Source organism: Callorhinus ursinus, unplaced genomic scaffold, assembly GCF_003265705.2.
Source record: "Callorhinus ursinus isolate GAN/ISIS: 27379988/994484 unplaced genomic scaffold, GSC_fseal_2.0 scaffold15, whole genome shotgun sequence".
Classification (NCBI taxonomy): Eukaryota; Metazoa; Chordata; class Mammalia; order Carnivora; family Otariidae; genus Callorhinus; species Callorhinus ursinus.
The window spans coordinates 22,755,390-22,781,694 of NW_027397077.1; the positions used below are offsets into that span (position 1 = coordinate 22,755,390).

Sequence of the window (26,305 nt, forward strand, 5' to 3'; positions counted from 1 at the left end):
AAATGTGGTTCACACAAACTGTGTAACATTCTAAACAACAGAAAGTGAGAGCGATCTTAATGTATAAAAAGTCCCTATGAAAGGCATCTTTCAAAGGCAATCTTTAAAGCAAATGTATAAAACTAAGGGTTATTTAAAAAAGAACAATAAACTTAAATGTTCCAAGACACAGTATTTTAGGTGGGAAACAATGACTCGATTGTTTATAGACAGAGGTTCAGAAATTTTTCAAAAAGTAATAGATTTTTTTCACTGAAATCCAGAAAGCAAGGTTACTACTATTCTTTCCATGAACACACACACAAAAAGGAGCACCAACTGGTAGGGTCACCTGACTGTATCCATGAGATAATATATACCAAGAGCTGGAAATAAAACTGAACCTATGCTTTTATTAACACCTGAAATCCTAATGCAAGGTCTTGCAACTATCCATCCATCATCTACCTAAAATGATTTGAGACATAGTTCATATACTATAAAATTCACCTTTAAAAGTATATAGTTCAGTGGTTTTTAGTATATTTGAAGAGTTTTGCAACCATCACCACCATCTAATAATTTCAACCCAAAAGAGAACCCTATACTCCTCAGCAGTCACTCCTCATTCTCCTCTCCCCTCCAGTCCTGGAAACTACAATCTACATACCGTCTCTATAGATTTATTTATTCTAGACATTTCCCATAAATGAAATCATATGATACGTAGCCTTGGTGACAGGATTCTTTCATTTAGGAATACTTTCAAGGTTCACCCATACCATACCATTTCTGTGCTTCATTCCTTTTAATGGATGAATAATATTCCCTCGCATGGATATACACTATTTTATTTATTCACTTATCAGTTGTAGACATCTGGATTATTTCTACTTTCTGGAAAAATTTTCTGCAATTTTTTTTTAAATTTTAACGAAGTAGTTTAGTCAGTGTTTGTAACAAATGTTTTTTAATACAGGGTCTTTTAAAAACTGACCCCCCTTTTTTTTTTTGCTCAGGGCAAATAATTATAAGGATTTAGAGCACACAAATATTCAACATTAAAAGAAAACTGAAAACAAACTCCAAATAAGAATCTTCAAAACTTCCAGTCTGTCCTAGGCTCTGTCTGACCTCAGAACAGATCTCTGGATTGTTACATTAATGACTTGACTTCATTTCTTTCTCCCCCAGCTAGGAAAAGAGATAAACAAGCTCCCATTTTTTAACTGCCTCTGCATACATAAGGGAGGAATAAGAAAAAAAGTATGTTATAGTTGGCATATAAAATCTAATGAATTTTGGATTTGTTAAGTTTGGCATAAGGTGCCTAAGAATTGCAACTGGCCTGTTTCAAATGTCAAAATACGAGAAGATTTCTGGACCTAATATTCCCCAGAGGAAGGGTGATGTCCCTAACTAAATTTCTTCCTATTGCTGTGATAATACAGTCTCCAGCCTTCACCTCTCTTGTCTTTTGTCTTATTGGGTGATCATGGTTTTGTATATTGGGGAAAGCAATGAACTAATGAAAAGGCACTCAGAATTAGGTCTCTGGAAAACGGCTCTTGCCTTATGCACCATGCAAAACCAGGAAGGTACCATTCCCATTGTAGTCCATACAACTTGTCGAATTGTATAAGATGACATTTGAGCTTTTAAATTTGGTTTTCAAGGTATGGGATACACTAAAAAGGAAACTGATTCAAGAACCCAGCTTGCTAAATGTCTTTGTCTCAAACATTCTTTCAAATTATCTATGACTATACGCAGTACAACTATGCTGAACTGGGGTCCTGACAGATTTAAAACCAAGAGCAGTGGCTTTGGATTCAGAAGATCAGAATTTCAATCTTGACCAGCCACATATCAGTTGTGTGTTCTTGGTCATGTTCTTACCTTTCCTGAGATACAATGTTCTCATCTGTAGAATAAGAATGATAGATGCACAGAGTTGCAAAGGGGATTAATGAAGGCAACATATGTAAAGTTCTTGGCAGACAGTAAGCACTGAATCAATGTGAGGTCCTCTGATGTGAAAGTGATGCATTCTAAAACCCACTAGATTTAGACTGCAAAGCCCTGCTGTCCAATATGGTTGCTACTGGCAACACGTGGGCATGAATTAACTGAAATTAAATAGGCTTCAAAATTCAGGGCTCAAAAGTCACATGTGGCTACAGCTACGTACTGGACAGCACCAATACTTATCACTGCCATCAGTGAAGAAAGTTCTATCGGGCACTGATGCCATGGAAATGATAGGATTACCAGAAGTCTAGAAGGCTAAATTTTTGCCACTAAGTATACAACTTTAGCAGAACAACTTTAATCTCATTATGTTAACTATTTCCTCCATGGTAAAATGGAATTAATGCCTCTGCAGCAGTTGTGGGCATCAGGTGCACTGAAATCACTCTTTTCTTGCTTTCTTATCATCCAAGACCCCAAGATTAAATTATGCACAACAGTCTCTAGCAAGGACAACTTTGAGGATGACTCAATAGGTTCAGCTCTTTGGGAGTTCAATATTCATAGCCATGATTTGATATTATTCCAACACACCTGTAAGTAGTTAAGAGTAGCATATGTTCAAAGCACACCAAGCTACCTGCAGGCAATTTTGGTGGCAACGAAAAGACACAAATTAACATAATGGAATAAGTTTTCACTGGCAAATGGCCTTTTGTAGACTACAAAGTTCTCTCAAGGCTTAAAAATGGAAAGATCAGAGATCCCATTTCTTACTTACTCATGGGTTTCACTTTAATGTCTAAGTTTGCCTTTTCCTTGTTTGGAAACAATAATCTGTTGCTGTCACTTTTGGAGTAATACTATATTTTTTATTTTATTTTATCTAGATGAATAGAATTTACCTATTTTTTTCTATAAAAAAACCCAAAAATAGAATTTACCTATTTTTTCTATAAAAAAAAAAGAAATATTTTAGGGTCATGAAGTCTCTATCACAACTAGCTAACTTCTGCTGTTGCAGAATGAAAACAGCCATTGACAACATGAGCATAAATAGGCATGGATGTGTGCCAATATAACTTTATTTACTAAAACAGCTCCTCACTTCTTAATTTGCCAATTCCAGATCCAGAAGGATGTGTAAGAACATATTCTTCCTTGCTCTTCCCCCCTTTTCTTTTTAAACCACTACTATAAGTTTTTCATTTATTTTAATTTTTTGAACATAGATTGCATCCTGCAAATGATCACAGGCTTTTAAATGTTTAATTTAGAAATGTCAAAACATAATTTTTCTTCTCAGTTTCATTAAGACCTTGAATAAAAAAACGATATAATTCTTTAGGATGATTTTCCCCCCTCAGACAGCAAGTTGAGAGGGATGTATACAGCATATAAATCAGAAAAGAACTAATTAAAAATGATTCACAGATCTAGTCAGATCCTTTAAAGTTTCCTGGCTATTTTACTAATTTATGATTTGAATTAAAACTTAAATACAAAACCAAAATTGAGCTAAGTGCCATAATGTCGTTATTTCTTAGATGGACATTACTGTTCAAGGCTAACCAATTAAGGTCAAATATTTAGATGACTCAAGTAACATCTATACAAAAAAACCTAGTAACTTGTGTGCCTGGGTAAAAATGTACCTCAAAGAACTGGTAAGAAATTAATAGAACCATGAAATTCTGGAGTTGGAAGCATCCTTATGGAATAATTTGTTTAGCCTCATTGCTTCACTGTTGAGGAGTGTGGTTGTCATCTCTTATTTTCCGTTCCCTGCATACACTGATCTTAGCAGATCTCTAGTTTTCCTTATGGAACTACCCCTCCTTCCCTCACTCTCAGCTCTGGGAGTTTGGGTCAGGCTGGTCCCAGGCTCAGGCCAACAAGGTGAGTATTTAACACAGACTCATTGCAGCCCTATAAACTCCTGGCCAGAAGGACTGGTTCAGGGATTGTTTCCTGGCCAAAAATAGTTGGTCATCCTAATTCTGAGATGTTTCTTATGATTCCCGGAAGAGAGTAGCTTCCCTGCTTCCTTCCTCTTCCTTCAGTCTTTCTTTTTTTCTTTTTTTTCTTTCCTTCCTTCCTTTTTTCTTTCTTTCCTTCCTTCCTTCCTTCCCTCCCCTCCCTTCCTTTTTCCCTTCCTTCCTTCCTTTCTTCTTTCTCTCTCTCTCCCCTCCTCCCTCCCCTCCTTCTCCCTCCCTTCCTTTCATTCTCTCTTTCTCACCCACTCCCTCTCTCTTTCTCTTTCAGGGATGCTCAACTTAAGAATATATACCTGGCACGAACAGCAGCCATTTTGCCAGCTTGTGGAAATGGGCTGAGAATGAAGCCAACACGACACAAGCTGTTCTGAGATGCAGAGCCCAAGTTCTGAGGTTTTGAGTCTCTGGATCCAGCCTTAACTGTAAGCAGAACCTCTGTCTTTTATAATCACAAGACCAAAACAGTTCTCCCCCTTTTTTCTTAAACTTGAGTTAGGTTTTTGTCATTACAAGAGTCTGGACAAATACCATAGGATAATCAACTCAAAAGAAGTGCATGTTGATAAGTGAGAGGGTCAGGACTTTCGCCTCCTCTAAACCTGTTGCTTGTTCCAGGAGAATGATGCGTAGACTAGCAAATCCATTAAAATCTCGTGTGCAAAGTAGGTGAAGTAAAAAGTGTATACTACTCTGTAAGCATCTTGCATACTGAGTACTGTGTTTAGACTGTCACCTCCTTTCATGGATACTCTTGCTTAGAACAGGGCCAAGTTTAAAAACTACTGCTATGATTTAAAGGAAATTATTGTTCACTCTTATATACAGTACAGGAGACAGACTTGAAGGGGATGCTGGAAGGTCAGAAACATAGGGAATTGTGGTGGAGGTAACATATGGAGGACTTCAGCTCCACCAACATCACCAAGTGTCCCTATTCTACCCTATATCACCAGTCACAATAGCTGGGTCAACACACACATAGCAGTGATTCATTCTACAAATACTCACACAAACTATGCTGTGCTCAGCACCAAGATGCCATGTGAGCAATATAAACTCAGACATGTGGACCTTCCAAGACAGAAAAAACCCCACCTTAATTCTGACACATAACCACTTATTTGAAAATAAAGAACTATTTGCTTATTAACCCTTTTAGAAAATAATCACACAAATGACTTAATTCCTTTATCTCCTCCTCCAAACTGGATTCATTAGAAACAGCAGTATATACAGTTATGTGAACACAGGTTTTTACAAAGGGCAAAAAAAAAATACAAATATGCTGAATTTTGTCTAACTGACAATGTGTATGTTATTTCCTTTACCATACTAACTGGTTATCAAGCAATCAAGAACCAAAGCTCATCTAAAAAGACATTGTTAATATTCTTCATTCATCTTCATTCATCGAACAAAAAAGGATGTAAGACTGATCTATCAAATGGTTTTTCTCTCCATAGAAAATACAGAGCTAGAAAAATATGACTTTTTAACTGTTGTCCATATATGAAATTTATGAGAACAGTGTAAACTGACAAAAGAAAACAAACAGAAAAATTTGGTCTGCTAAACATTTGTACACTAAGAGAAAAACCTTTAATGCTGGCAACTGAGTCTCACTAAATAGGACAAGTTTACATGTATATATTTCCTTTAGCATTGTGCAGACTGAAGTCATATTTTAACCTGTTAGACATCTGTGACACTTACCTGGGCTTCTGGTTTATATAAAATTTTTATTTTTTCATTGCATAATCTCCTAACAGAAATGGTGGTTGATAAAGCTGAATGGAACTGAAATAATCCCAGAACAACCCAAATACTCTAATTTTGGAGTCACGCCTAGGATGTAAAAGAAAAATTGTTTGAGGAATGAAATGGACTAAAACGAGAAATACAAAGACCTTAGAGCTTACAAAACATAATTTTATTTAAATTTGTGTACAGATAAAAATTTACCAAAATTTAAACAAAGACCTAATTCAAATTCCTTCCCACCACAAAAATGGACATTATAAGAAAAAGCCACATTCTCTCAATTACATTCTCCCCAGTGAGTAGATTCTGGAGGGAGAAGGAAGGGGAGAAAAAATACCGACAAAATATAATCTGATCTTCAGCACTGTCTCGTCTTGAAATGACTTAATTATGGAGATTTCCATAAGAATCAGCATTCTTCGGTTTTGACACTGAAATAGAACCTTCTATGCCAAAATCACAAATAAGGCTTTCAGCTTTATTTTTAGTGTGAGGTAAACAGTGTATTCAATATTAAGGCAAACGGTAGAATACAAGTGTGGGATATTAATGTGGATCTTCCACTGTACAATAGCATGTTTTGGAACATCCAGGGATTTCCTAAGCCTATTGGAATTAGAAACTTGTAGAAGCTGTTGCAGTGTACAACAGTTCTGAATGTCTTAGCTGGACCTTTTTGACAATCTGTCAAATGGAATCTTGTTTGAATTTTTTACGGCATGTAATTTTTTTTTTATTAAAGTTGTAAAATTGTTGTAAATGAACCAGGGTCTGATCTCAAATTCTGTGTATATACACACACTGTTTGGCCAAATAGATTGCTCCCCCAAAGTTGGCAAAACAATGCCTACTGAGCAGGCTTACCATGACAGAGAAGTGTGAGAACAGGACATTAATAAAGGTTCTAAGTGAAATCAGATTATTTAGGCTGTCTAGCTGTCTTATTCAAGAAAATGCAGATTTAAGATCTTAGGTACAGTGATTCATCCCCTGGCTCATCCCTTCTCCCTTTTTTCCCAATGGGATAATCATTTCCTTCACAGTGATGAGAGAAACAATCCTTTTTACGGCAAAATGCACTTCTTCCTCCAAGGGGTCAGGACAAAGCTATCACTTCTTAGCCACGCTGGCCACAGACTTCTTGGCTGCGTCCTCCAGGTCGACGGCCGAAGTAATGAGGAGTCCGCTGTTATTGAGAATGTTCTGGGCCTCGTGGACATTGGTTCCTAGAAGGTGGGGGGTGGAGGGGGGGGGGACGGACAGTCACTGAAATGAGACTGGAGGTGGTGCCCTGGGCAGTTTCCTAGGACCAGGAATCGTGCAATGCCCAGGTCTCACTAACACAATTTATTTACAATTCAGTTTCAGCTTTTTAGGATCCAGATTTGGCTATTTAGATAGATCCAGATGACAAATTTACCTTTTGTTTTGTTTTTGCTCTTTTCTCCTCAAATGTCTGGCATTATAAAGATGCTACCTCTATTTTTTCTGGCATTTAAAAAAATGCAAATAATGATGTTCTTATAAGACCGTGAACAAAGAAAAACTAACGACTACTTGGTCAACTAGTTTGAAAGAGGAAAATCCTCTGAAACGGATTCATCCCTTGCTTGAATAATCTGAATATGGAATCTAAAGAAAAAGCCATGTGTAAAACATGAGCCAGAGAATGGCAAATGGGTGTGGTATCTCATCTAAAGTTCTAAGAACCTGCCCACCAATGGCCACCAATCCACTGCCTTGGGAACACCGACAGTATTCCACACACCTGTTTTTGCCTCCTCCCCACTGTGCATGACAGGAAGGGCAGAGGACCCGAAAAGAGCACTGTAGCCTCTGAGGGGGTGTCTCGGTGCCCCGTTCCTGCCAGGTCTGTAGCATCTGCGGGCCAAGCGATCGCACCCAAAGGTGTGCTTCTGCAACTGACTGTTTAGCCTGCAAACTGCTTTTCTGTTCTTTCAGAGCAAACAAGCCCGTAGGAGAAATGTGATAGAATTTAAGAGTCTAATGAAATACCTCATCTTACATCATTTCCTGCGCTTCTATCTAGTTAGCAAGACAGAGCCTATTTATAAACAAAGACCTTGAAATACAGGCCTTGGAGGACTTACGCGTACAAATAAAAAGGAGGCCTTCGGTCAGCATGTTTCATACAAACAGGCAAAGGTGAAATTAAAGAGGAACAGTTGTGCTGGCAAGTTGATGTAGTGTTGATTCTCCTGGGACCCCGGGGCCACCACAGCAGTGGGGAAGGGGACACTTGGCCCTGGGTTTTTAGTTCAAGGCTTACTCGGTGCTGTTTTCCACAGCAATGTGCCGAATGGCCTCTGCGGAAAGCAACAACTCAAAAGGTAGGGAAGTTGTTACCTAAAACCCCCAGCTTCTCATCCTGGCTCTGCTGTGTATTAGTTGTTTTAGGTAAATCATGTAACTCCTTTGAGCCTCAACTTCTTTATCTCTAGACATAACACTATGATCATCTGCCCCATAACCAATACTCATTAAGCACTTCCATATGCCAGATATAATGCTAAGTGACTCAAAAGCAGCATACAAAATCTCTGTGACGATGATGCCTAGATCTTACTGTCCCTATTTCACAGATGAGACAACAGAGGCATGGAGAGCTTAAATCACTTTTCCATAGTCACAGATTGTAAGTGACAGAGAAGGGAACTTGAACTCTGTTCTAATTATACAAGCCTAAATGTTCTAAAGATATGCCAATCTGTCTCCCTGTTTATAAAATGAGAATAACAGAGCACGTGGGTGGCTCAGTTCGTTCAGCGTCCCGACTCTTGATTTCGGCTCAGGTCATGATCTCAGGGTGGTGAGATCCAGCCCTGCATCAGGCTTTGTGCTGGGCATGGAGCCTGCTTAAGATTCTCTCTCGCCCTCTCCCTTTGCCCCCTTGCCCCACCTCTCCCTCTCTTTAAAATGGGAATTAATAATGCTGATAGCATAGGCTGTGATGAGAAGCAAATGAAATAATACATGTGATTTGATAAACGTCTGCACATCTGGGGCAGACTTGGCTGGCTGTCCACCAAAGATTCATGCTTCTCTTCTACAGGGGACGGCTGCTGCCAGGAGGTGGCTGCCCAACCAGGAACTACATTTCCCAGGGCCTCTTGCTTCTACGTGCTGTCACATGACTGAGTTCTGGCCAAGGGCGTGTGAGTGGACATGAAACACACCCCCACAAAAATCGCCAAAGTGATTCTCTGTAGTCACACCCAGTTCTCCCGGTCTGCCTTCTGGAACATTGCCAGCCAAGACAACCCTGTAAGTCACCTTTTGATGATGGCAATGACTCCTTCAGCGTGGATACTAGCATAATTTTGTGGAGCAGAGCACCCCACTCACCCACCCTCTTAGACTTTGTATGAGTGAGGAAGAACCTTCTAGTACGTTAAGACTCACATTTCAGTGTTTATCTGTTGTTTTAGGAGCTAGCATTACTTTAACTGACATGTTACTTTGTAAGTGTGGTAGGCAGCTTCCAAAAATGGCTCTCATATGATCAATCCCTACTTCTGGGTGTTCATGCCCCTGTGTAATCCCTTTGGGCTGTCGGTGGAGCCAGCAACTTGCTTCTAATGAATAAGAATAGAGCAAAAGTGATGTAATGTCACCTCTAGGACTAAGTTACAAAAGCCCAAGACTTCTTTCTTGCTCCCTCTGATTCTCTGTTCACTCTGAGGAAGCAAACTGCCATACTGTGAACTGCCCTACGGAGAAGTCGGCAAGGCAAGGAACTCAGGGCTGCCTCCTGCCAAAAGCCAAGGAGTAACTGACGCCTTTCAGTCTGACAACCCACGAGGAACTGCACCCTGACAACAACAACGTGAGTGTGTTCGGAAGCAACCCCTTCCCTAGTCAAGTCTTGACATGACCCTAGCCCTGGCTGACACTTTGACTGCAGCTTTGAGACCCTGAGCCAAAAGACCCAGCTAAGCCACACCCAGATTCGCCACCACAGAAACTGAGATCAACAATGTTCCTGGTGTTAAACTGTTAAATTTCAGGGCAATTTGTTACATGTTGGTTACTTAACTAATGCAGATATTAAGATTTATTATTTCATTAATACAACCTCAGTGTTCATTTTGATTCATTTGGTAAGGTTTCAGACAAGGTCTCAGAGGTTGAAAAGTAGGACAGAGGATCAGACCATGGCAGGTGTTAAATATGAGGCTAAGGAATTCTGACATTAATCTGTACATAAGGCTTTCATGGAATCATGACACAATGTGAAGCAAAGTCCTGAATGACACAGAACGGAACTGGTCTTTGGGTTAGAAGGTCAACGAAAGTTAAATATGTAAATTTCTATCTCCTTCAACAGAGACGTGGACTAGAGTTCTCTTCCAGGGAAGAAATTTAAGTTAGGATAAAAAAAGGCTCTTTCCTTTCTCGTCAGAGCATCTCCAATCTCAACAGATAGCCCCCCCCAAGAACCCCATACATCAAGAAGCAGATTCAGCTGCCTGAACATTCCTCATCTCTGACTCTACCTTTCTTTGGTGAGAGTCCTCCTGTGGACACGGATCTTACCCATGCCTGTCAAGCTCTCTCTCTGTGTAACTGGACTGGTACAAGAAGTAGTAGTGCCAGTAGGAGTGAGAACATTAACAAAAGCAGTAATAGCAGCTCTCACTTAGCAGGTGTCATGCACTGTTCCAGGGCCTAAGTATATTAGTTCATTTGCTCCTCAATGGCAACCCTGAGATAGCTGCTATTACTATTTTCCTTTTACAGAAGGGAGGGCTGAGGCACAATTAAGTTAAAGGTCAAAACCGAGCTAGCATGGCTAGTAATAGCTAGGAAATAGTGGAATAGACATTGAACTTGATCTCTCAGTGTCTGAATGATTTCTGGACCTAATGCTTGAAACATCCATGCTGAACCTTAGAGGACCCCTTCTTACAATTTTTATAAATACATGACATCATCATCATCATAATCACACTGACAATAATAAAAAAAAAATCTGTTTTTCAGTCTTCCCACAATACTTTATTTGAGACTTAGAACTTGTGAGTTTGGTGTTTCTAAAAGGCCTTGTGAGTCAGGTATTTAAAAATGAGTCTTTTTATCCATTTATTTACTTTTTTGGCAAAGAGCACTGAGGCTTAGTGATTGGCAGGATTCAGTCTCAAAATCCTTTGTTCATCCCACTCTGTTTTGATTTCCTGGTGACTCCTGTTTGACATTTAAAATCTGTAGCACTTTCCCACTCATGAGATCATCTAAACTTCAATGATGCTATAACTTATTTTAAGAGCAAGGATCAGGTACTAGGATGTCTGCTTTTTCCAACTTCTCTATCTGGCTATACCTATACTAGCCACTGTCCCCTGCTAGAGGAGGGACCACATGGTGATCTTTGTCTGGAGACAGATACGAAGACAGTCCCATGCATGACTGTACCTGATCCGAGGGTGGTCCAAATACAGACGATGTTCATGAGCTTGTCCAATTAGGTTTGCTCTGCTGACAATCTGAATGGGTAGTATATATGAGATAGAATGGGGCAGCACAAACATGCCAAGAGGAGTGTTGTCAGGTGCACAGGCTGCTGGGGCGATGCTCCGGAGGGCAGACTCCATGCCCCAGCTTCCTCTCCCTGGGGGCCAGCTACGTCCTGGCTCCTGTCCATTCTGAGGACTGTTTATGCAGCTTTACTTGCAATCCTTTCCAGGGGTATGGATGAAATCAGCTCTTGACCATTTTAGGTTTTTGAGACTACTTGAACCAGTCACTCTTCCTTGCCACCAAGGAAGTTCCTTAATTAACACCTTCTTCGGGACACAACTTAGCACCACGTATTCTCAAAAGGGAAACATGACTGATTTAGAAATCCGTGAACTGCAGAAATGCAGGGGCGTTGGCCTTGAGTCCTCCACCCAGAACTTGAACTCCTGCCTTCTCTCTGCTCAGCTGACACCCAAACATTCACAAGATACCTGTTTACATGGCATTTCTTTGGGGGTGCCTTCCTTGTCACTACTCCCCCAACCCCTAAACTAGAGCAGTGGCTCGTAAAAGAGCTTCTAGAGTACCTTGTACTTTCAGAATCATAGCACTATTGGGATCGCTCACTGACGTTTCTCTCGGCCCACCAAAGGTAAACTTCTGAGGGCTGACACTGTGTCCAGCCGCCCCACCAGGATCTCTCCGCGCTTAGCGCAGTAGCTATTACACATAGTGCGCACTTGATGGACTGAATGACGATGGATGGACTCATATACAGCAAGTGTGCCCGAGGAGGTGAGGTGTGGGAGGGTACTTTTCTGATCACTTTGCTGGCCTGACATCCCCCAAATAACCCCCTTTTTAACAGCATTGAAATAGAAACCCCAAACAACCTGAAAATCAACAGCGACTGGTTCTGAGTTTTCTCGGGTTCTCCAGCCGGGCTTCTCTAGCGGCCTCCTTCTCTAAGAAGGGCCGAGCAGCAGGGGGCTGTCTGCAGTGCCCTGGAGGACTCCAAGCTGCTGCCGCTCCTTTGGCCCAGCAGCTCTTCTTGCCGCCCCGCTCCCTCCCCTCCCCCCCACCTGCCCGGAGGCCTTGCTCAAGGTTAACAACTAGGGGGCGGGGCCAGAAGACGGGGGCTGCGACAGCCCTCAGGAAAACGGGCCCTTCTCTCCTTCCAGCTGTTCCTGCAGGGCCATATCAAAATGCCTAATGGCTTCACAATTCCAGGATCCATTAAAGTGAATTTTAATTATGCCTGCAGTTACACTTTAATTATAGCCTTAATTATTAAGCACAGGCTAGGCATACTCAGAACCCCAGCATGAGAGGGAGGGAGAGGGAAAGGAAGAAGAGAAGGAGAAAAAGGAGAGAGGAGAGGGAAGGGGAGGAGGGGGAAACAGAGAGTCATGAGGAATAACCCAGAGGGACAGACACATGAAAAGAAAGAGATATAGACAAGAGTCAAATACAGAGAGCAAGGGCAAAAAGTGAGCCCACCAAGTCCCCAGTGCATCAGCCCGTCTCCTGACCCTGCAGCACTCTGTCCTGGCATCCAGGCGGGTTTCTCCCTGGACTGTTCTTAGGCCTTGCTGCCCACACACCCTGCTTCCTCGTTCCCGTGAGAGAGCAGCTCCAAGGGGAAGTCGGAAGACACAGAGGGTGAAAAAGAAAACCAGCAGACTCGAAAGGAGGTCATTGGAAAAGAGAAACAAGGGAGGCCTTGGGCAGATGCTTGCTGGTGTGTGGGTTCCTTTCATTAAGGCTGCTCTTTGAATATTCAAGGTCTGTTTCTTCTTGATTCAGCAGGTGGCTGACACCAGCTCCCCAACCCCTTCCTTGACTTTATTTCTAAATAGAAACCACCACAGCTGCTTTAAACTCCAACATGGAATTAAGAGTTCCAAAGACAGTGTTTATGCCTGTGTACCCAATTACAAAGGAAATTGATCTCTTCTTCACATTTAAATAGTGCTGCTGACATTCTAATATTTATTAAATGCTGCACTGCTTTTTAATAAGGCTGCAGGACAACAGTTTTAATAACCACCTGTACAGATAACTGATTGACTCACACTGGTTCAACTTCAAGCACTTCTTAACATCAGCTTGCTGGAAAGCTGCTAAGCTAAGTGGTTATCTGCCCGATGCATGCCTTAAAAATGGCAATGTATAGAGAATCAAAGGGGAATGGTTTGATAATGAAATCTTGCTCTACTGGTAGAGGATATTATAAAAAGAATAATTATTAAATTTTTTAACTCTCCTCCTAGTGCACGTTTGACCACTGACTTCCTGCCACCAGGTGGAGTGAGAGAGCTGTAAACAGAGATGCAAGGTTAATTTATCAAAATCTGTTCTCTGCTTTCAATACCTGCAAGAGAAGGTAACAGTAGTGGACAGAAATTACTGAGTTTTGTTCAAAAGGTACAGCCCCCCCTCCCCACCCCCCGCCCAATCAGGCCAGCCTTTTATCACAGGGCTGTGAACAAAACTACTCTCCAGTCTGGACGTGAATGGGAGCTGGGCTTTTTTTTTTTTTTTTTTTTTAAGGATTATTTTAATAGGAAATCAGTTTTGTTTTTCTTTTTAAGAATGCAATAGTTGGCACTTATTGAATGTACACTAGGTGCAATTAATGTCTGTTGGATACATGAGTTAAGGGGTTCACAACCTTCATAGCAACCCTAAAGAAGACCTAGTTTTTATCCCCATTTTACAGATGAAATAATTGAACTGGGAAGCTTAGGAACTTGCCCAATGACCCCAGCAAGTCAAAGGCTAAGCCAGGATTAAGAACCCAGGTTTATCTGACTGCAAAGCCACATGACAACCACACAACCTGGCCTTTTAGTGCTAGAAGGAATCATAGAAAACCTTTAGGATCAGTCTCTTGTTTTCACTAGAGGAAACTGAGGCCCAGAAATTTTAGATGATTTGCTCAGGTCAAATAACCAGCGAACCATGAAAGGTTTGACTCTCGGTCTGGTGTTCTAAGTCAGGGCTGTTCTAAATCAGCTAAGAATAGGTTTTACATTTTAAGTAGTCGGGAAAAAAAATCAGAAGAATAGTATTTTGTGATACATGAAAATTACATGAAATTCAAATTTCCATGTCCATAAATAAAGTTTCACTGGCATACAGCCAAAGTGATTCATTTACACGTTGTCGATGGCAGAGCTGTTGTGACAGAATCAGTAGGGCCCATAGATCGACAAATACTTTGACTCCAGCTCTAAGCAAAGGAATCTTTCCCCCCTCCACTCCAGGGAGAAAGGAGGTCAGTGGAAACGAACCAAATTCTACAAAGCAGCAGATTTCTCCTAAAATGTTCTCTGTCCTTTTGCCCTTGATCCTCTTTCATTATTCTCCGTTTAAGTGACAAGCAGATAGAAGAGGTCCATTTTCTTGGTGACACGTAAATTTAGATAACTTATCACATCCCTTTTGTCTTGTTACTGTACTGTTAAAAATGGAATAATTCATTGAGAATCCGAGGTAAAGTCCTGCTGCATCAGCAGTCCTCCCTTGTTGAGACGACAGGCACCCAGTACCTCACACCTCGCTGGGCACACGGCCTCCAGCCCCAGAGTCCCCGCCTTGGTCGAGTTAGGAACAAGAGCTTGGGTAGCAGCTAACATTTACTGAGCCAGCACCTGTCTAGTTTATTTTAAAACTCATCTGCTTCTTACAACAACCCCATGAGACTGCCATATGTGCATTCCCATTTCACAGATGAGAAAACTGAGACTTTACACCTGGTTTGGTCACCAAGAAGGTGAGTGACCCTGGGAAGTTAATGTAGTTGGATGAGTATCTTTCAGAAATGCCTTGTATCCCTCACATTTTAGAAAAATAAAAAATGACTTAAGATATCCTACGGGACTATATCCTGTGTACCCCTATATTCCTCGGTAATTTCTTCTGCCACGGTAAGAAGAAACCACTTCTGAGAGTAGGAGTGTGGCAGGTATTCTCAAGATGCCCGCTGGAGCCCGCCCCTAGTGGCAGGAAGCTGATGGCCAGGTTGTAAGGAATGGTGTGCACGGACTTAGGATCCTGCAAGCAAGGTTGAGGACCAAGTCTAACATATATCCATTGAGGGCGTATGCAAGCTGCTGATGCTTTTGCTTTCAACTATGTTAATCCTCAAAAAAGGCAACATATATGTTATGTTGGTATGGGAGGCTTACTATTAAACTGGAATGGAATGACTCCTCTGGCAAGCAAGAATGCCCTACAATTCTGTAGCTACTAGGAATAGGGCCATTCCTGTGAAGAAAGGATGTTCTATACACCTAAACATCCGCATGGACTCTCCTTTCATGTCTTCCTTCAGTCTACCTCATGGCTTTCAATTCATGTATATTCTAACACATGGGTGATTTCAGGAATTTTCAAAGGTAATTTTGGCAGTGTGAGACTTTTGTCTGGAATCCCAACTCTGGACCTCCACGGCTGCCCGTGAAGGAGCATCAGTACATTGCTGCCCGTGATTCTGTCCCTGTGGGGGGGGGGGTGACTGAGAGATCTCACTGCTAAACTGTTCCTTGAGAAGTCAGACTCTCAGAGCTTAATATCACCCAAATCTTTCTTGACTTTTACAAAACCATCCAGAGCTGAGGATGGAGGGGGCTTTAGACTTAGAGACCATGGGGACTTCCTAGAATTCTAGGTCTTGCTGCTGGCCTCTTCTCTACCCACACCAGGCTGCAGCTTACGTCCCACTGTCTGTCTTTGGAATGAAGATTCATCATGGCAGAGCCATGCCCATGCCTTTCTATATTGTCCACACTGCTTATATGCTACCGTGGCAGAGGTGAGTGACTGCAACAGCGGATCCATGGCCCACAAAGCCTAAAATCTGGCCATTTACAGAAAAAATCTGCAGACCCTTGCTCTCTACAATCCACATGTTTGGCCCTGTGGCTGTGGGGATAAGAATCAGTCTCATCTCATGCCTTTTCAGCCGGCAGCCCCTGCTTCCTGCTTCTGATGCTGCAGACAGCTGGATTCCAGTGGCTGGCGCTTGGTTCAGGTGCTCGCTCTCTGCTCCCACCTCTGTGGAAGACAATGACCACAGAGCTCTTCGCCACTGAGCTGGGCTATAGTCTCAACATCTTTCCTGGCACAGCACTGAAGGCAGCCGCTGCCAATAAAGAGAAGGGGGCAGGAGATGAAAGCTATTTGTCCTGCCTGTTCTCAAACATTCTCGTGGAGTCTTTCCTCCTAGATAGCTCTGCCTTTGGGCAGTCTCAAGGTGGGACTCTCTGGGAGAGTCTTATTAACAGGACCCACCTACCACCTCTAAAATAGGACAGACAGGATCTACCAGGGTGTCCCTTTCCTGATGGCAATGTGTTCTCTCTCTCTTGGGTGGTTGACCAAATATGACTTTCAAGTGTTATACAAGGAAACTGAGGCATGAAGAGATGAACCGACTGACTACTCAGAAAACACCCCCGAAGCAGACGGTGGTGTCGTGATGCAGGACTTAGGATGTGCCAGGCCCCAGACTGGCCATGCTCTAAAACCACTCCTTATTAGAAGTGCCTCGTGGAAACAACTTCAGGTTCCTGTTTTTGAGGGAAGGACCACTGGCTAGACTGAGGCAGCCACCTGACCAAAAGGCAGGCCCATGCCCAGGGCAGACTAATCACATGGATGGCATTCAAGAGGTGTTTCCTTCCAGGCAGAGCATAACAACCCCAGTCTCATTTCTGACTACCACTGGCTCTGCATCGGCAGTGAAGACACTTCTCTGACTGGAGTGTTTGAAAGGAGAAAGATGGCATGTGTAGCCCAGAAGCTTCCGCTGCCTTTCCCTTAGACTGCGCTCTCACAGGGAGCCCATCCTGCCACTCTGGGTCTGTGGTATCCATGACTGGGTGTGTTTGGGGTTCAGAGTAAGAAAGGTCACTGTTGGTATACAATAGGGTGCATCCTTCACCTTCTTCACCGGTAACGAAAGTGATATTTTGGTCTCTTAGACCTTTGTCATATTTCTCACCAGATTCCCCAGATGGGGAAAGAGACATCGGGTCCCCTGAAAGACCCCAACAACGTGGACCGGTTGGATGACTACCTTCCGAAAGGGTGCTGAGTAGCTTTTTCTTGTGTAAGGCAGCGGATGTCCAACAGGGCAAACATTTTAGTGACTCACATGAACCATCTAGAAGTAAAATGAAAACTCAAAGTGCCAAATCTAGTAGGTTTGTCTGGAAACTTAAATATTCGATCTAAAAAAGCTTTCACTACCCTAATGCCTTAGGTTAGGTCCACCAGAGACTTGGTGTAATGTTTAAGTGCAGGAAAGTTTAAACATTCAGAAGTGTTTATCGATTTAGACAATGAGAGGATTTAAGGCTCGATGACAGAGCAGGATTGTCTCCAACGTGTCCTCTGGTTTAACCTGCTGACGATGAATTAAACACTAGGGAGAAGATGCCAGTGACTGGAGGGAGAAGAGGTGACAGACATCAACAGGAAGTGAAATCAGTCCCAGAAAAGGTGCATCCACAGGGGACCGCGAAGGAGGAAGGAGATGAGAGGAGAAAGCAAGGTGAGGAACAGGGTATGCAGAAAATGGCAACAGCAAGGACCATGAAGACCAAACACACAGAAGAGAAGAGATGCACTGGCTGAGAGGATCCGGCCTCTCCTCCTGAAGCCACATTTCCAGACCGCAGGCATGGAGAGCAGGGAAAGGCGTGCTCGGAGAGGCTGGGGGTAGGGGTGGGGGGACAGGTCCACCAGGATTAAGCAAGGAAGAGAAGATGAAAAACTCAGTACAGAGCAAACGCTGGGAAATATGCAAAGAGGCCAGGGGGTGTTAAGGGATAGAGAGCCAGGCCCCGGGCCCTGTTGGGCAACCACACTCACTCCACCCAGGATCACCACAGTCCACTCTCTGTGGACTCTGAGGGGAAGCAGCCAACCTAGGGCTCAGATATCCTGAACGAAAACTTTTTTCCAGCTAGTCGGGAATCAGAGGAATAATTGCTGCCCTCCTCTTGGTCTCACACCCTCCTGTAAGGGAGGACTTGCAGAATGCACGGCCACCAAGTGTGTGGAGACACAGCGGAAAACTCTCTGAACACTTCGAGGTTTCTTCTCCCCTTGAGCGGACCAAAGGATCACGTAGCAACTTTACTGTGTCTGCGCTAAGAAAGATACCAGCATTGCTCTGGCTGGGGCTCAACTTCCTCCCTATTGCAGAGAGCAGCAATGAGGTCCTGTCCACACAGAGGAGGTGCCTGTGCCTTGGTGGAGAAAGTAAAAGAAACAGGATACAAAGTTTCTGACTTAGAGACATTTACCTTCTCAACAACTGTAAAGGGAGTTAAGGGCACATTTAGAGGGATTGACAAGGATAAGGAAGGGAACCCACAAGGGACTCGTTTCGAAAGACATTTGTCAAAAGAGAAGCAAAATGTTTATGTTGCTGAAACAAACCTTCTGGTACTGTATGGAAGAATCAAACTGAAAAGATTTGGCTAAGAGAAAAAGGATCCAATCTACCAATCATCCAGCCTCATTATTATTTATAGCTTAACTTGGAATCATAATGAACACCTGAGAGAAAAGCAAATTCCTCTTCGGACTTATTTGAGATACAGAAGTTTGCTGCAGGGGCGCCTGGGTGGCTCAGTCGGTTAAGCGGCCGCCTTCGGCTCAGGTCATGATCCCAGGGTCCTGGGATGGAGCCCCGCATTGGGCTCCCTGCTAGGTGGAGAGCCTGCTTCTCCCTCCCCCTCTGCTTGTGCTCTTTCTGTCAAATAAATGAATGAAATACTTTTTTTTTTTTTAAAGAAGTTTGCTGCAGATTTAAATGGGACAATAAGGAAAAATGATTTTTGTTTTTAAGTTCTCTAAAGATATTGGCAGGCCCTGATCTAGAACAGTAAAACTGCCCATACAAAACCCAAAGCTTTGGCTAAAACATCTTTGCACCCTGAGTACACAAAGGTGTTAATAAATGTTTGTACATTTTTCAACAATATCATGGGTTGGGATAAATTAACCATCTAGGTAACTTTTGTGTCAAGTATATATACACGTCAAAGAGGAAAAAAACCCTCAGATTATTTGTTCTTTATTCATGCCATAAACAACCGTGTACAAAAACTAAACTTCCCCCCCAAATGCAATTGCTCGATTTACCTAGAAGTCTTTTAAATAAAAAATAATCCTGTGTCTCAGCTGGTGAGTTCTGTTGTGATAAGGCAAGTAAATACATGTAATTACAAAATTACCATCTTCAAAGAGGAGAGTAATCCTTTCCTTACCAAACAGCTTGTACTTATACAGCTGAGAAGAAAGATTTGTCCATAAAATCCCACTAAATCAAGCCTGATTTGATTGATTAAAACTTTCCTCATCAAAACATTTCTAATACACTGTGTGTGGCAATGGCGTCTTGAAAATATGCGTCATAGATTAATGAGAATTATGGCAAGGATCTTGGATCTTCTAAATGGCCACTTAACAAGCAAAACTAACTTCTTTATTTATAGGAAATAGATACTACTAACAAAACCTGTTACTGGCTTTTGAAATGCCTGTTATCTTGGTCATAAAAATCTGACATTTGTTTAGACTATACAGCCATGTGTCAGAGATTCTGAAATTTAGCAAGCTAACAAATTGTTAGCAATAATAATTATTTATTATTGTAATTCAGACCCCAGTCTGAATTCTTCTACTACGCTAGCTCTTATGTGTCACTAAGCTTTATCACAGATGCTGGGATGATGGACACCTTTTCCCATCTCCCTTTCACTAGCGGGATGATGGTGCACATTCTGGGAATGTGAACCAATTTTAACATTAATATGAATAAACATAATTGAAAAAATCATCAGTTAAAAAAAGTACAGTGTTAAATCAAGTTAAATAGCAACTACCACTAGAATTGTCCAAAATGTTCCTGCCTCTTTATACCACTTTGTTTTCCTCTGTCAACACAGATGATGAAGAGTTGTTTGTTCAGAAAAAAAGGATCCATATCATGCTCTAAGTTTGGGTAAAATATGGCTGAATGCACATTTGTGGGAGAATTTGTCTTCCAACCCAGAGAAAGCTAATGAAAAATTTATATTGAGTCTAAGAGAAATTCCTCAAAAGGTCCTGGTAGTTAGCAACTGTTCCCCATTGGAAGCACTGAGAACCAGACTTTCTGTGACAGGAGATTTTTGGTTTGGGTTGGTTTTTCCTTTTAACTAAGCTGTACTACAGGAGAACAGTTTCCACGGCAGCAAGACTGGAGTGTGGTTTACTGGGGGACTTCAAAATGGGTTGACTTACCCATTTTTCTATCACATTTCTCCTTGCTAAATTCCTCCACCTCTACCTCCACACGTGTTCCATCTGATGTTACAGGTTCATCTCAACTGAGGATGACTGTACCCATCAACCATCCTTCATTCTCCCGGTCATTAGATTTAAAACCCAATGCCCCTCTTTTTTCTCTCATTTCCTTTCCTATCTCTGCTGTTGTCTACTCTACTTTTACCTCTACATGGCAATCCTGCTAGCTAATGTTGTAGACTCTGGCTACTGACATGATTTGCCCACTTCATTTCCCAGCCATAATATGTTGCTGCAAAGCCACATTACTCTCTCCAGGACAGCCTTCTGATCTACCAGGTCCTAGGTTTCAAGTTTTACCACTATTATGGTCCCGGTACCAACTGCAAAGTATGGAACAGATCTGATGCCTTGCTTCTGATCCTTTACCAAATTCCCTCCCCTTTCCTTTCCAATGATTCAAATCTTTTTATTTCCATGCTCATCTTGGAAACTCTCCCTTTATAATATCTCTCTGCTAACTCACATCTCTAAATGTACTATAATTATAGTAGTCAATGTTGAGTAAGCTTAAAAAGGAGACTATGCCAAAGAAAGTGGGCTGAGCTACACAGGCACTCAGCTTCAGGGACACATTTTACAGGAGTCTGCATTCCCTTAACATAAAGAGCACTGGCTTGGTTTTTCCTTAGTTCCTTTTACAGGGCCTTTATGGGTAATACCATCACTGATTTTCTTCATTTTGTTATCTCTGATTAGTGCCAAGAGCAGAGTTAAAGTAGAATTCTTCACCTTTCTCTTGTACCAACACAACATGGGGACAGGTCTGATTTGGTGTGGGCTGTTGGTTTCCCAGAAATCACATATGGATATTAGTGACCTTCATACAAACCATGTTGAGTGCAAGAGACATTTTTCACACAAGAGACTAATTCCTATAAGAGGAAGAAAAGAACACCAGTAGGACTTCAGAAATGTCGAAAGCGTTCCTGCTTTTGGTTTCTTGATAAAAGGCTCTCAATGCTTCTTATGGGATAGGGGCCATGCCAGGGAAGGAGAGGAGTGGCAACGAGGTCACCATGGATATTTTTAGTCTACATAAATTTGGGGGGACAGTATCCTTTTTGAGTTCATCTCAAATCATCACGTTCAATTCTCCATGGTACACTGCATGGTAGACATTGCAAGGTATGGATATTTGCAAAGATTCCGCAAGCCCTGCTGGTGGCTCTCTGGGATGCCCCGATGGCTACCGCTACTAAGACAGAAGCAGTCTATTAAGGCCAACACCCATTAACATTCTGAATCTATTATCTTGTATTGTTCCTTTTTCTTTTTTCTTTTTGTTTTATTTCCCCATTTATCTAGTAACTAACATGGCTTTTTCTATTTCTACACATTCTACTTAATATCTAAAGCTCAATGACCCAAACATAGTATTTATTATGTTAATTAATGGATTAAAAAAAACACAAGCATCTATTTTGGAAGTACACTAACTTAAAAGATACAAATCTGATTGTCTAACAAACTGAGAAATTTCAAAGCTTCTTCCTACTGGCTCAGATAGACCTCCGAGGCAGGCAACAGAGATTATTAGGGGAAAAAACGTTGGACGTGGTATTTTGCATAGTTCAGCATGTGTATTACCCAGATACACACGATACGGATAAATGAGAGGGGTCATTTAATACTTCTGGAACACTAAGTGCAGTGTAAAAATAAGAGAAGTGTTCCTTTTTGAGAAAAAATAGTGAAGTAGAAAAGCAAACTGGGGTAACTTTCTTTTCTATGAATATACTTACAACTAATAATTATGGGCCTCTACTAAACCACTCAGGCACACAGGGGATCACAAGAAAGAAGGAGCCCACAAAAGTATACTCATTTCTAAGCAACAGACACAAGTCTAATCTGCTTAAAGAGACTTGCTCCCCTTGAAGAACACAAGCAGAGATGACTTTTAGAACTTGAGGGTTACTGGTCACTTGGACCCTGAAAACACTGTGACATCCACATTTTAATCAGAATTATACATACACTGATGAACCCACTAACTTCTTGATCAATTTTTTCATTGCAGTCTTGCCAGTAATTTCCCTTTTATTGAAATTATTTTTATAGGGATCAATTATGTCGCATTTACATTTTTAAGAAGATTTAATTCATTCATATGTCCATATGGTGCAGACCTACATTTGTAAGGCAGAGAGTCTCAGGGAGAAAGGAGAATGGCAGAGAGTGAGAGAAAAAAGAAATAGAAAGAGGCAAACAGAAAACAAAATGAAACAAAACAGGCTGCAACTATTCTGGAATCTTGACCTCAAAGGACAGGGATACACAGCAGGGTCAAAATATCCCTGGACTTGATCTGGAGGGGAAGGTGTCTAGGGAATTATGGCACTGGCACAGAAGCTGGGGAAACTGAACTGTCCCAAGAACAGCACTGCAGAATTCTACTCCTGGGGCTGCTTGATCACTGTAATCTGAACTTGTTGAGCAGGTGGACAGGCCTTTGGCACAGGTTCTCATACTGGAGTGCCTGTTTTTGCATCTCTACTACAGTGGTTTTCAAAGTGTGGTCCACAGAACCCCAGGGGAAGTCCCTGATGTAAAAACTACTTTTATAATAATAATAACAATACTCTCTGTCAGCACAGGGGCGGGTAAAATAAATGGCATGTTACCATGAAATCAAAGGTGTGGCACCAAGCTGTAGGAATGGCCACTGTACTTTCACCACCACGCACTTGGAATATGAAGTTGCCACTTGCAAGTAAGAATGTCCCTGATGGACAGTAAAGGAATATTAATTTTATTAACTCTCAACTCCTAAGCATAGGACTTTTGAATACTCTGAGTGACCGAGTGGCAAGTACACACAAAACAAGTCTGGTGTATCCTGAACTACAATGGTTGTTCTAAAAAAATGCGTTTGTGCAACTGTCTGAGTAGCAAGCTAAACCACCCACTTCTCTATGGAACATTATATTTTCTTGGAAGAATGACGGACACACTGGTTAACCTGACTTAGGAATGTGGCACCGATTTTCTCCAAAACGAGTAAAGCGAGGCTGTCACTTTGAGGAAAACAGCTGACCGTTGTGTGGCTGATGATAAAATTTATACCTTATTTAATGTGAAAATTAGATTTCTGGAAAAGCTGCATCTACCACCTTGACAGCATCCCAATATTTAGACGTTTTGCCGATGAGAATGGTGTGAGAGGAACAAATGTGAATTTTTTGATATTGTGTTTTGAAATGTGCCAACCTTTGGAAGATCTGCATAATTCAATATTTTCCATTTGCATGGTACTGCAAACCATACATGGATAAGATCCATTTAACGTGCAAGACAGATCGATTTTTATATAACAGGGTATGAAGTCCACTGAAATACTTTCAGATTTCACATAATACTAATCTTTAAAAAGAAACTGTAACTTATTAACTTTAGTGTAGTACCAATAAAGAAAATTCACAACTATATGAAATGGTTATTAAAAACCCCTCCATTTTTCAAATAGATATCTCCATGAGGCCATATTTTCCTCACACACTTCAGCCAAAACAACATATTGCAACAGATATAATGCAGAAGCAAATATTAAGCTAGACAGTAAAGGGATTTGCAAAAATGTAAAACAGTGCTGCTATCCTCACTAAAATTTTTAAAAGATAGTTATTTTTCATAAAATATATAGCATATGTATTTATATATAAAATATACAATATAAAATTATTGTTGAAAAAGTATTTTAAAAGTTCCAAGTAGTTATACCTGTTACCAAATTAATTTATTAGTTCAATAATTTAATTAATTATGTAATCAATTAATACCGACAGTTATCACCCAAAATAAACCTGAGCTCTTTAGGGTCTTCAATCTTAACAAGTAAAGAAGTTCTAGGACCAAAAGTTTCAACAACCATTGCTCTCCCATGATGAATAAATCTTGGAGTAGCATTTATCAGAGTGTTTCAAAGCACTAACCTCATGAAGTGATCCATACCTGAAATGAGTTTAGAAAATTTGGAGAATCATAACCTATGCCATTCTTGGAGAGAGGCAGTCCTTACTAGCCTGTTAGAGACTCAGAGAAGTATTTCTGTAGAGCATCTGTTTTTCCTCCTACTTAGCCCAGTGTTTCTTTATGTTGTCTTAGGAAGTCTGTATGTGAAAAACATGCTGGGCACCTGATCTTGGGCACTGTGGAAATCTACCATGACTCACCTTCCAGCCGGACCACCAGGGGCACCTTGAGTTCCAGCTCTCGACAGGCTTTGGTGATCCCATTGGCAATGATGGCACAGTTGACAATTCCACCAAAAATATTGACAAGGATGGCTTCCACCTGAAATCCAAAATAGGAAGGTGCCCGTCAAAACGCTGTTGGCCGGCATTCTCAAAATTAACTGCCTGAGCAATAGAGACAATTAGAATAAGACTTGTTGTTATTGCTGGGTTTTTTAACCACAGAATATAAAATATAGGACAAAAGGCCCACAAAATGTTAAAAAAGTTAAAATTTAGTACTGAATCAGTAAATAGCAATATATATCATTACCCTATTAACTCATATTCTCTGATCACTCAATTCTCTGAATTCAATGTGAAATCAATCACCACTCATTACATACTCTGTTCTGCTTTTTCTTATATTGTCTAGAACTGTTCCTTTATGAGTAGTGATTTAAAATTTTATGTACTTATTTCTTTCCCTCCCCCATGCTTTATACTTAAATTTTTATCTGTCATGAGCTTTAGGGAGTATTTCAAAAGTAGGAACGTAGTGATTATTTGTTGTTTTGTTTTAGTAGATAAAGATTCAAGCTTTTCCATGCTTCCTTATTACCTCTTTGATATGCTAGAGGTATATTCTCAAAAGCCAGAAATAGTTTAATTATCTTAGATAACATTTTTGATTAAAAAAATGAGCCCCAAAAGAATGAGATACAAGCTCATGCCACAAGTAAGGATCTGAGGAAAGTTAAGCCAGTGACTGGAAATTTTTCAGAAATGTAAATTTAAACCCATCATGTTAACCTGTTTGTACGTATTCCATATTCAAAGGCATGCGGGTCAAAAAAAAAATAGACTCATACTGACTTGATAAATAGGCATAAGAAAATCCTGTATAATTAACAGAAGAACAAGATAATGAAGAGAATTCATTACCTAGATTAACTGATAACACCCACAGAAAATGGCTATTCATCAAGCTGGAGGCGTCAGAATTCCAACGATGGCACCACAATTAAGTTAAGGTACACCAAAGCATATATGTGAGTGTTGCATGCCATTTTAAAATCCTATTATTTCAATATGCTAAATTAACTTCACAAAACAGATGAGGAGGGACACCTGGGTGGCTCAGCTGGGTAAGCATCCGACTTTTGTTTTTTCAGCTCAGGTCACGATCTCAGGGTCGTGAGATCAAGGCCTGCGTGGAGCTGCACGCTCCACGGGGAGTCTGTTTGGAGATTCTCTCCTTCTGCTCCTTCCCCTACTCTCTCTCTCAATTAAATAAATCTTAAAAAAAAAATATAAGAAAAGAATGTCTTACATGTGTTCTGCACTTAACTGTTTCAGAAAGTACCCAACGTGAACCCTTATTTTAAATTTTGATTCTTGCCTGAACCCTATTCAGTAAGCCCAGTGAAGGTTAGCCCTCTGTAGGTGGTAAAGCTACACAGAGAATTCACATGATGTGCTCCGAGGTTACCCAGCTAACATGCTGCAGTGGTGAGGCTCAAAGTCAGCTCTCATTCTTCATGCATGCCAGCTACTAGCACTGGAATCCTGGGC

General features: G+C 41.2%; 1 protein-coding gene across 1 annotated transcript in view; it reads right to left on the reverse strand.

The window, feature by feature from the left end:
- Positions 1-5,855: 5,855 nt before the first annotated feature.
- Positions 5,856-26,305, reverse strand: part of SUCLG2 (succinate-CoA ligase GDP-forming subunit beta) — a 278,639-nt gene continuing 258,189 nt past the window's right edge. Inside the window, exons 10-11 of the mRNA XM_025885033.2 lie at positions 24,731-24,851; positions 5,856-6,934 (exon numbers count right to left, since the gene is read on the reverse strand). Of these exons, the coding sequence (XP_025740818.1) occupies positions 6,819-6,934; positions 24,731-24,851 (237 nt within the window). The 3' untranslated portion in view covers positions 5,856-6,818. The remainder of the gene's footprint in view (positions 6,935-24,730; positions 24,852-26,305) is intronic.